At 37.5% G+C, this 11843-nt stretch overlaps 1 protein-coding gene across 1 annotated transcript; it reads left to right on the forward strand.

Annotated features, from left to right (window-relative positions):
* Positions 1-2178: 2178 nt before the first annotated feature.
* LOC145781424 (uncharacterized) lies at positions 2179-10210 on the forward strand. The gene is made up of 8 exons (XM_082593209.1): positions 2179-2235; positions 4112-4288; positions 5163-5232; positions 6797-6882; positions 7727-7870; positions 8833-9012; positions 9495-9578; positions 9657-10210. Exons 2-8 carry the CDS (start codon positions 4214-4216, stop codon positions 9708-9710), a joined length of 693 nt encoding a protein of 230 aa, XP_082449335.1. The 5' UTR covers positions 2179-2235; positions 4112-4213; the 3' UTR covers positions 9711-10210.
* The last annotated feature ends 1633 nt before the right edge of the window (positions 10211-11843 follow it).

Genomic DNA, 11843 nt, shown 5'->3' on the forward strand with positions numbered 1-11843 from the left:
ACCGTTGATCGGATAAGATCGTCAGACCTTCATGACTGCAATTTTAACCTCCAGAGAATACGGAATAAAGTTGAGATGAAACTGCCAGAGCAGTTGACAAACTATCCCACGAGGAACAGGGCTGCATCGCAAAAATTGGTTAAAGCTCAATCGTCTTCGCACTGGAAAGGGACGTTTTAAGTGGTTTTACCCAATCGCCATCCCATGAATGTAAACCAGACTTCCACATCGCAAGACACTTCATTCACCACAGCCTTACCCAGTAGCGTTGGCAAGGGGTACTTTGAACCCCGGCCCGGGATAACTTTGGTTCCTGGAACCTTTTCAAGAGGCCCAGAAACTTGAAGAAGCCACCGTGTATTTTTTCGATATTATGCGTTTTTCATACATGTCCTAATTTGAGGCCCAAGGATTTAATTAATACCAGGCGCAAAGTATCCTCTCAACGGCCCTAGCTCTATTTACTGACCTTGAGATGGAAATTCTAACCTACAGCGCTTGATAGCAACACAGTCCAATGGATGCAGCGCCTGGATGGAATACGTAACTACTACCACCTGATACGCAAGAAGAGAAACTGAGTAGGCACTTTAACGTAGGCTACTACACTCTTCGAATTCATAACGTAACGTATCTGACATTGCTGGTGTTTTAGTCACAATTTTCCTTATAAACTCCATTGATTGAAGTCATTAAGATCCTTCTTGCACTCAGTTCAGTTGCAGAAGAAAAAATAGTATTAGCAGAGGGTGGGAATCGAACCCATGCAATCGAAATTACTATTTTATTTGCCCTAACCCATTAGGAAACGCTGGTTGTGGCGATGCATTCAGTTAAATTTCTTTGTATCAAAATTTTTCGATAAAGACGATCAGAATATCACGTGTTGAGTCACATGACTGAAGTCAGCTGTTTCGCGTGTACGTATTTTCGAAAAGTGTACTACGTTAAAGTGCCTACCGAGAAACTGTAACTCGCTTGTTCGCACACGGTGTTCTTTGACATTGACAATGTAGGCTGACTGCATGGTGGAGCCAGAGATCGAGTAACATACAAAGGGCGAAACAAAACTCTTGTTTCTTCACATATCGTGAGGTGTTGGAACCGGATATTTCCTTGAAGGATTGCAAGCAGGTATCGAGCAGTTCAGATACATACGATGTCTGTTTCTTCACCTCTTCTATATAACGTTTTTCGCACTTCATAATGACAATTCCAGCAAATTTCTCTCCCCAAATCCGTCAGATAATGCATGAAATGCTTCTTATAATAATTTGTTGTAGATATACAGTAAATACACCGGAATGAAAAACTTTCTTGCCAGTTATGAGACATACTCATACAACATGTGAAGATAATAAGTTACAGAGAAAATATTGTATCTAGTTCGGTACAACCTAAGTACGAAGGAAATCCTATGAAGCTTGTAACAAAGTAGCCTACAAACAGCCTGTCCATTGAGACGTGTTGTAGCCTCACTTTACCATGACAAAGTGAGGCTACGAGCCCAGTTACATGTATCTGTGGCACCAAGCCCGTAGTATAAATTGAATTGGTTTACCCATAATCTCGTATATCAGTCACGTCTCTGTCTTCTTCCATCGAGTCTTAGGTAGATACAACACAGATGGACACATTATTTGCGACGGATTTGTAGATTAAAAGGTCCCACTCAGTCTACTGAATTGGGTGAAGCCGAGGGTACACAAAAATCTGGTCCGCTGTTTACGATGAAAGTTTGCTTCGCTTAAGATTTATGAATTCCTTCAGTAGGCCTAGTTTGCTTATACAAACTATGGATGCCTACATAGCGTCGGTTTGAGAGCATCGTAAGGGTATTTGTTTCATTCTCTGATAAAAACCTTTTCGAGCGGACTATATAGAATGGCTTTACAAACAAGTATTCAAAGATCCTTTGTTAAAATATCTTTGTTGTTCTAAGTAATTTGATCGCGTGGTACTTGCAATAGGCGTAATAGGGCTTTGTAGTAATTTTGTATCGAACGTCGTACATCTAGTAGTACAAGGAAACTTACCAATAACTCTCGTGCAAAGAAAAGGTAGGTACTTAACAAAGGACTAGCATTCTGGTTTGTTACAAAGTGATTTCGTATTAGACGTTTATTGTTTATTTTTGAGACAGGTAAGCTTCAGAAGAAACAGAAAAAGAGCGCAAAATAAATCTTCGTCGGAACAAAATGTGTAGTTTGAAAGCGGTTGTATGAAAAGTTTTTGGTGAGTATTCTGTGGTTTATTTCTTATAACCTAGCCATGTTAATATCTACCCACAATGCTAACCTATGTATTAGAACAGTCACAGTTTTACAATCTTTAATACCAGAGCATATTGCACTGGCTTTTATAAATTGTATCGATTCAGAGCAGCGTGAGTGACCTGTCAATTGCTACTATCACAGTTTTGGCTCCACAACTTGAGCAAATTTCCAAGTAGAGACTACGGTATATGATAAGAGTAGGATATAGAGCTAGTCATAACTCATGAATCGTAGTGAATCTTTAAAGCAAAGTTGGAAAGGCACCATAATTTTACTGAAGATGAATAGCAAATGTGAAGGTGAATGTATTCCACTGCAAGCGAACGTAGACGTTACAAAAAGTGAGCAACTCGATCCTTTGAGCCTGTAGTGTAAAGGAAGATTGATTGCAACTAGGGAAAAGTACGTAAGGACAACCTCCAAAACTGTTCCTTCTGTTTATAAAATCTACTTTGATTTGCGACTACCTATTCCATTGCCCACATATTTTTTACAAAATTTTTTTAACCTTGTTGATTGAATGTTGTTAGCCTATGATATCAATTATTGTTATCATCATTGTTAACTCAACTTTTCACAACATCCGCTCGCTTGTCTCCAACTGTGATAGTCTACAGTTACCCGAAGAACGCAAGAAATTAATCGAAAACCCCAAACGAAGTGTTGACAGATTTTGCCCTGGCTTGATCGCTTTTTGGACCGTTTTTGGCTTCAATTAATTATATTAGCTTCTTCCTCTGAAGACACGTGGCCGGCATCATACCGATTTAAACAAACAAGAACTTTGTGACAGTCGATTGGTTGGTTTGGTTGGTTTTGAATCTTTATCCTCGGACTGACAAAGCCTTGGTAGGTTATCCCTGGTTGTTTCGCATACTTGTAGGGGCTCTTGACACAGGGCCGGCTACCGAGATTGACAGAGTAAAGTTTCCAATTGTTGAAGTGTTATTGCCGTGGATTATTCCGTCCATTAGGTGCCGCTTAATGGAGAGCAGTCCTGAGAATGCGTTGCTCAAGCGCACACCCCGAGAATCAAACCAGTGCCGCTTGATCTTGAAGCTTCTTCGTTCACGAAGTCACGCGCTAACCAACTAAGCTACCGGGGCGATTGAGTTGCTTGGTTGATGCCAGTCCGCAGAGAATTTTTTACCAGTCCTCATAAAGAAAAACATCATCATTCCAGTCATTAGCATCCCTATATGAACATTTTGAGAAAATCTGCTGCATTAAATTTAGATGTAATTAACATCCTTTGGTTCATATTTTACTTTGTTCATACGCCATTTTTTGATGACCGACCCGCGGAATTAACGCCTACCTTCAACCGTTCTTTAGTGCCACAAAGTTTCCAATCTCTTGCTTGGTAGACGTTGTTTGGAATTAGTAAAGTAGGCTTAAAATGTCGAACCGAATCGACTTCTGTCTTTTTTTGTGAAGACTAAAATAGCAAACATATCCTTTGTATTGTATATTGTGGTAGTGTGTTGACAGGCGGTACTTTTGAACCAGGGCCCGAGATAAATTTAGAGGCCCATAATTTTTCCAAGAGGCCCGAACTTGAACAAACCATCGCCTTTTCTTTGGATATAGTGTGTTTTTCTTAATTAGAAGTGTCTTGACTTGTGGCCAAAAGAGTTTATTGGTTCCGGGCTAAATTAGCCTCTTAAGCCCTGTATATTGTAGTAAAGTCGTAACCAAAGCCATAAAACATAGTAGAATAATTTCAAAGCATAAAAGTTTGCTGCGAGATCTAAAAACTTGCTAAAGTGATTTTTTAAAGTCCTTGCCTGTCTTCACATTATTTGTTGCCTTTGTAATCTTGTTTTTTTCGACAGGCTATACAGGCAAACTCTTTTCCTCAATGAAGTTATTTTAAAGTGTGCAAAGAAACAAGCTTCAAAGACTGCAACGACACTTCTCTCAACATCCGAAAAACAATGGGCTCCTTTGCGTATAAAATATCGTTTGGTAACCCCAGAGGTGGTGCTTTGGTATCTGGGGCATTTTCTATTGTAAGTAACCTAACGCTGCAGTGGGTTTTACTTTCGTATGAAATATGCATAGGCTTATAATAAATGTCGGTTGTAGCAAAAAAGTGAAATACTTTTTAATGAGTATATTTTCTCTGCAATAATACCACCAAATTTATTGAAACTTTACAAACAATAACCTGAGAGTATTATCTAGCATCTCGTAGCTATATGGGCTTACAACTATAGTAAAATGCTTTTTGTATTTCATTTGGAAGCAAGAAGGTTATTTGTGTGATCAGTGATCACAATATTGTGGAAGATATGTGATGTTGTAAAGATTGAAGATATTCAAGTGAGACTTGCCGTTTCACGTTACGTAGATTTGTACAAACTATATAATTCAGAAATAAAATTATTCAAAGAAAATTCGTTGATAACTGTAGAATATATATGTCTATTTTACTTTCTTTTTTTCTATGCTTCATGTTTATTATTACCCTACATGAAACTTTCATTTTTTTAAATACCTCTGTTTTCAACAACCCTAATATAAGTTACCACTGTAGCTTACCATTCTTGAACTGTATTTGATAAAAATTGATTTGAAATGTGACGTTTAAAGAGCTTGAAATGTGCATCCAGATCCACATTGAATAATTGTAACTTATACGTTGAATCAACCTAAAAATGACGGATTTTGCTCTCTGGGGATAAGGTGCTTAAATTCAAAAATCGTAAATGGTACCGGTATATGACATCATCATAATGTCACATTTGTGATTTGTCATTTCGGTTTATCGGACCGTGTAAAAGCATAAAAGGTTTGTATTGAATGACAAGATCCCACGCGACACGGGGGCATTGTTGGAACGATTGTTATGCTCTGACGACAAACAAGATGTACGCTTTGCAGATCCAATTCACTGTGGAAATATTGTGCCTCATTTGCTTTGCGGTGTACGCGGCCACCCCTATTTCAACAGGTTAGAACTTTGCCATCCAGAAAAGTTGTTTTGCAATAAATTGATGTTGTTCTAATTGATGGAGATTATTTCTTGTATATATTCGATGCAATAAAATCTAACTTTTTTACAGCTTTATACAGAGACGTAGCCGACAAGAAGCAAAATTTGAACATTGCTTCGTGCTTTTTTGTTGTGTCAAGTCAAGTCTTGCGTCAAAACAATTCATTTGAACACCACTTGGTTAATTTTTTTCTCTCTGGCACAAACGCAAAATTTTGTTACTGGCTCTGCCCCTATAGACTTATCAGCAGGGCCTCCAAGGGCCCTGCCGGGCCCCGGTGCAGATGTTGCTGCCGGGCCCCCCTGCGCGACATGTCGCGTGATATCTCACCAATCACCAGCAAAATTTGCGGTGCGCGTTCTTACAAAGGATAAATTAGGTTAAAGTATTAATACTCCATTATTATGCACTATGTAAATATAACTTTAAATTCACAGATACACAATAGTTATACATAAAGATAAAATGCTGTAAAATGCTAAAACACTACATAGTGTAAATATAGCCTCAATAGCGTTGTCAGATATGGAATTCTGCCCTAATTTGAGGAAAAGTTTATAGCTGTTGAAAACAAAAACTTGTATTTTGGATATTTTTTTTAGTCCTGGGCAAAGATCAAAACCCTAACCTTTCCTAACTCTAACCCTTCCTAACTCTGGCAACTCTGCCATGGTTACCTGATTGTAACCATGGCAACAAGTGGGTAAAATCAGCCATTTCGAAGATAAAAATTGCAATACTATCCGACATGGCTGACATAGCGTTGCATATGTGTGCTTACAGCTTTACATTAACATACAATACCATTTCTGACCTTGAAATCTGCAGAGACTAGAGCAGCAAACTTAGGTTGAATGCATTGCTATTGTTCATGACATTAAAAAATACCAACTTCAATATAAGAAATACCAACTTCATATAAGAAATACCAACTTTAAAATATTAAAAAATGTTGTGCAAAATTGACCTTAACACGCAAATTTAAACATTTTATTGGCCCCCTGAACGCAAAAAAATGATAATATTGTTGTTCTAAAAAAGGGCATACCCATGAGGGGCCCATTCAAAATACAAAACTAATATTCATATAAAAAACAATATTTTATGTAAAATCGACCTGAGCACGCAAATTTAAACATTTTGTCGGGCCCCCCTAAACTCAAAAAATTGAAAATTGTGTAATTTAAAAAAAGGGCATAGCCTAGGCTACCCATAAGGAGGCCCCATTTGACATACGGAACTAATATAAAAACAATATTTTATGCAAAATTGTTGAAATCAATCTTTTTATCGCGTGAATTTAGACATTTTGTAGGGCCCCCTTGAACTCACCGGGCCCCGGTGCAATGCACCGGCTGTCCCCCCCTCTTGTGGGCCCTTGCTTATCAGCATCAGTTGTGAGATGTTAGGCCAATTTTTTATTTAGCATGAAAACAGATAACTTTGTTTTATATTCTTTGCTAGAATAAATAAGTTATAAAAAAATTATCGACTTTTTTTCTAAAAAACTTGCTATTTCAGTTGTTAAAGTGTTCTATGCGTTGGCTGCGATTGGCTCACCAGTGTTTCTTTTGCTATCAGTATTGTTTGTCTACAGCATTTCTCAGGTAAGCAGTGAGTAAGAAAAATAAATTTGAACTGACAAGGCTCGGGTTGCCAATCACGAGTTATCTTGTGTTTAAAATATTATGACAATTATGCGCTGGCATCTGGACCGAGATTGGGAAAGCAGGTCTCACTCTCGACTGTCAATGCATTGACGGCTGACATGTCAAAGACGGCTGAAGACGGCTGAGATGTCAACTCTTCGTAGTGAGACTAACTTACTCAAACATTTATTCCTTTTTGTCACTAATTACATAAAAAATTTAAGCATAGGAGCAAAATGATTGGAACGCCTCGTTAACTTAATAAAAAAATAAAGAGCCTAAAATGTAGATATTAAATTCATGTTCAGCAAATGTTTTGGAAACTTTAGCCTGCTGTCTTCATCTTCAGTGCTATGAACGTAACCTATATTGGCTTCATTTATAGCATTGAAGATAAAGATAGTACAGTTTTCGAAACGTTTGCTGAAAATAAGTTTAATATCTACATTTTGGGCTGTTTATTTTTTTATTAAATTCAAGCAATTTCAAGCGAATGCATGAGCTACTATTTTATATGTTGTCAGTAACGTGCTGGAAGCAAAAACGATAACACTAGCTACAATAAGCAATATACCAGTAACGTTAACAGGGAGACCAGAGGTACTTTTGGACCCGGGCCGGGATGAATTTAGGGACCAGTAATTTTTCCAAAGGGCCCGGGATTACCAACTACCGCGTATGCTTTGGATTCAGTGCGTTTTTATTAGAAGTTTCTTAATTTAAGGCCCACAAGATCACATTGGTATCGGGCTAAATTATTCTCTTAACGGCCCTGACCGTCTTTACACGTTGTTTTCAACAGGACAACAGCACGTGGATGCGACCCTGGCTCGTGATTCAAGCTGTTGTCGTATTGACCGAGCTCATATTAACAATCGTCGCCTTCTCGGTATTAAGTGACCTGCACGATATTTTTTATTTTTTTGCCAAGGCATGGGAATTGGCGGTAAGTTTTTTTTTAAATTTGATACTTTATCTTTTGGTTGGCTGCTTTAACAGTATCCTAATGCTATTGATGTTAGTCTCTTGTCCTCAGAGTGCTAATCAGTCTAAGTATGAATTTAAAAATTCACAAGGTTTTGATAATCTTGCATTCCAATCACCTTTCGTTAAAACAATAATGCTTTTTAGTATCAAACATTATGGTTCTGCGTTGTTGAAGAGTAATAATGCATTAATGGCAGACTCTACCATTTTCAGTTCAATTTGCTTTTATTTCCGACTATTTTTGATCATACACAGACTTTCTTTCTCAAATTTTCTAGTTTTCTTAGTCTTTGGTTAGGTCCATTTTTGATTAAGCCCATAAAGTACTGCACATTGTCATCTGTTTCCTCATTTCCTTTTTGATAAAGTGACTGTCAGTTTGGTTTGAGTTTCGATGATAATCTTTTTATAATCTGTAACTTAATTGGCAGAAGAAACAGCAGTAGCTTACGCTCATCATAAATGTCGGTAAACACTATCGGAAAGACAATTAGTCTTCGATACGTTTAAATTCAATCACAAAACCTGTTGTGCATTTGGCTAAATTTTTTATAGCAAAAAGCAAACTGCACTGAAACTTTGTTGAACGAATCTCACACTTAAAACTTGATAAACAGAAGTTACGAGTCCTAAACAACACAAAGTGGAGTAATAAACTTATTTGACTTTATACAAGAGCAAAAAAAACGATGTTCTATAAAGTAACCTCTATATTAAAATTGCATAGTATAAGAAAATTGCTTTGTTTGAGAAATGTATTTTTTCACATCGAGAAAAGGACTCATTGGATGTTTATTTTACTTTGTTTGTTGTTGTAAATAATCTTGGCAACCTTACACCAGGTTTTCATTTCATTCGGAACAAATCGGACCTTGTTACTGCATTTCTGGCTTCAATAAGATCGTTTTATTCTTTCTCCAGCAATTTCAAACTGCAAATCAACTTTTTATCGGAAATCTATCAACGTGCACGCCGGTTTCAAGCGCTTTTCTTCCCAACAGTGCGCAAGGAGTTTATTTTGCGGCTTTGTTCAGCCAAAAAGGAGCTAATGGACTGATCGCTTTCTTTACTATTCTGCTGCTGTTGAAGAACATTTTGAATGTGAGTAAAGATGATTGGGGAGGGGACAATTTCGGCTTTTTTAGATAAAAGATTGCTTGGCTGCTTTTAGTGCAATCTGAACTACTGCAAGTGTAAGCCAAAAAGTGAAGTGTTTAGCCCAAAGAATAACATATACGTGAGCTACTTAGTGGCTTTTTGGATATTTACTTGAACTTCAAGTGAACGTATTAGTAAAATATGCTGCACAACACTTTGTTTTTAAAAAAGCGTTCAAAATTCGATCCAGTACTCGAGTCGGCCTATTGCAGAACATCTGCATTTATAGCTTACTCACATTGCTTTAAATCTTCATGGCAGAACTTTTGAAGTTGAACTTGACCCTTAACTGAAAATATCAGAACTCAAACTCCCTGTTCTCCGGCAGATGTTGTCTCATACTATTTTAATTGATTTATTTTAACAAATGTTAAAAGGCTTTGAAAGATTCAACGATTTATCTCAAATAGGTATATTTTTTATAGGTGCTGATGCTGTACTTGAGCTATGCTTATTACTCAGAAGTTCAAAGTGGAAGGGGAAGCTCAAGAAATCACAGCACTTCTGTGGTGAGTTGGCGATGTCTACTTTTATGCAAGGAATAAAGAAACATCAACTTCTTGTTATGATACATTATTTTGTTCCAGAGAGCACTTTCATATTATGATCCACATGCAAGAGGAAATGCACGGCGTCAGTGAAGTTTTCATTCAGCAATGCAGTGTCCAAAGGAGATCACAACCCTTGTGGAGATCATTTCATGGTTGGACAAAAAAATTAAAGATACAAAGTCGTAGCTGCTGAACAAAATCAAGCCACTTTCAATTAATAGTGCACATTGGATTAAAACCAGGAGCAGAATTTTGTAAAGGGGCATGAAAGCAAAGTTGCCTACCGGTACCTATTTTTTTCCTTGAGTAAGGCTATAGCCTACTTTGCATGAAAAAAGGGCGCTGGAGCCGCATCAGAAGCTTTTGTCTCCATGCCACAATTCTATAGTTACGCCCTCCATACGGCGTCATCTACTCCAATATATATTACAAGTGTCTAGATTTACATAGCTTACTTCAATATGTATTGGTGATTAATCGATATAAAATGGATCGCGGAATTTCCCTTGAAATTGTTCAATTACGTTCGAACATGGCTGCATTTATAGATCGTTACGATTTGCGCTCTTACAATTTTAGGCCTGTATGTAGTTTTATATGCTAAATTATTGTAAAGGTACTTCGAAAAAATGAAATATTTTTTAACTAAAAAATGCACTTACTGCTTGTCGTGCCACTGAAAGTGTAATTCGCCCTGGCGGCTTTCTTTATCAGGAAATGTACCAATGACTGCTCTATGGGAAAGGCAAACAGGCAGTTATGCTATTAGTTTACTACAATAAACCTACTCTACGCAGCCGTATATACAGGGGCGTTGACATGGAGTCTAAATGGTACTTTTGGACCCGGGCCCGGAATATTTAAGGGGTCCGGATTTAAAAGATTCCCCGCGACTTCAAACATTATCAAAATCTTAATAGCCTATAATCAGATCTAAAGGAATTGCCATCAGAGGTTAAAACAGCCACTTCAGCCGTCAGATGGTAAAGTAAAGGGCCCCCTTCCGGGCCCATTTCAGCTCTCTGGTGGTAAAATAGCCACTTCAGCCACCAAACAGTAAAATAAAAATTTAGTTAGTATAGTGATTTCCCTAACCACGAATATTTAGTAAAATATAACCCGAAACACGAATTTCAAAACAAACAACCTAATGTTTGTTTAAACCAGGGATATCTAGGTTTAAACTCAAAAACTGAAATGGCACAGGTAAGAAGATTGCTATCCCTATTTCTGGACTAAAAATTAGACCAAAACCGCTTTTCAGATTGCAGCAATCAGCAAATGTTTGACCTAAGCCCAAAAACATTTCCCAAATCAAATTGAATTCAATTTCTGACCGTCTGCACTAACTTTGCTGTAAATTCTCTTCTGGTGAGCCTGGAATGACCAGTGAAACATCAATGGAATCGGGAAATAATACTCTAGCGCAGTGGTTCCCAACCTTTTTGTCTTGGTGACCCCCTTTAAAAATTTTCGTAGATACCGCGACCCCCACTTATATTCTTTCCTAAATGTAAGTATAGGTAGAGAAAGGTAGCCTATACATAACATAGGCTACACTAACAACAGTAAAAAGCATTCAGTTTGCCTATCCATCATAGCCTACAAGTTTATTTTTCCATCCAGTAGGCTACAGGCTTGGCCACAGAGAAATGGATAGTAGCCTATAGGTTTTACAATAAGCAACATGCTAGAAAATATAACATATCTTTCAACCACTGACTTAAAAGGATTGGTTGTATTGCTGGTTCGCAATTGCTAATTGCTCACTTAAATTAAACAACCAGCATTCCAGTCCTAGTTGAAAATATCTATCATTATGATTTCAAAAACACAAAGCTGTTACACTGATGTAATGTTCAAGTTCTCTCTTCTTCCTACACTACGAATAAATACTTAAACAGACCACAAACTACTAGCCATAGGCGTAGCCAGGGGGGGGGCGAACGGGGCCATGGCCCCCCCCAAATTTTCAAAGTTTGGATTCCGAGGTTGAACCCTTTGTTGAAAATATAATATAATTTGTATAAATTTATATTGTTTTCCAAGACATCTGGCTATTATTAACACCCCCCAGGACTTGTTTTAGACACACAGAAAGACACCAATAAATTTTGCAAATCGTAAATCGCGCAAAGTTTATGCGATTTACGCTTCTTTTAACTAATCTGTGGAAGCAATTTCAGAATCGCTTACTCTGTTGGGTTTTTGTGTAGCTGAGTT

The sequence above is a fragment of the Aplidium turbinatum genome, chromosome 12 (assembly GCF_918807975.1).
Source record: "Aplidium turbinatum chromosome 12, kaAplTurb1.1, whole genome shotgun sequence".
In the NCBI taxonomy this organism is placed as follows: domain Eukaryota; kingdom Metazoa; phylum Chordata; class Ascidiacea; order Aplousobranchia; family Polyclinidae; genus Aplidium; species Aplidium turbinatum.

Coding starts and splice junctions, on each gene's coding strand:
- LOC145781424 (XM_082593209.1), top strand. CDS start 4,214: ATGGGCTCCTTTGCGTATAAAATATCGTTTGGTAACCCCAGAGGTGGT. Junction 7,871..8,832: donor CCAAGGCATGGGAATTGGCG/GTAAGTTTTTTT, acceptor TTCTTTCTCCAG/CAATTTCAAACTGCAAATCA. Junction 9,013..9,494: donor TGTTGAAGAACATTTTGAAT/GTGAGTAAAGAT, acceptor TATTTTTTATAG/GTGCTGATGCTGTACTTGAG.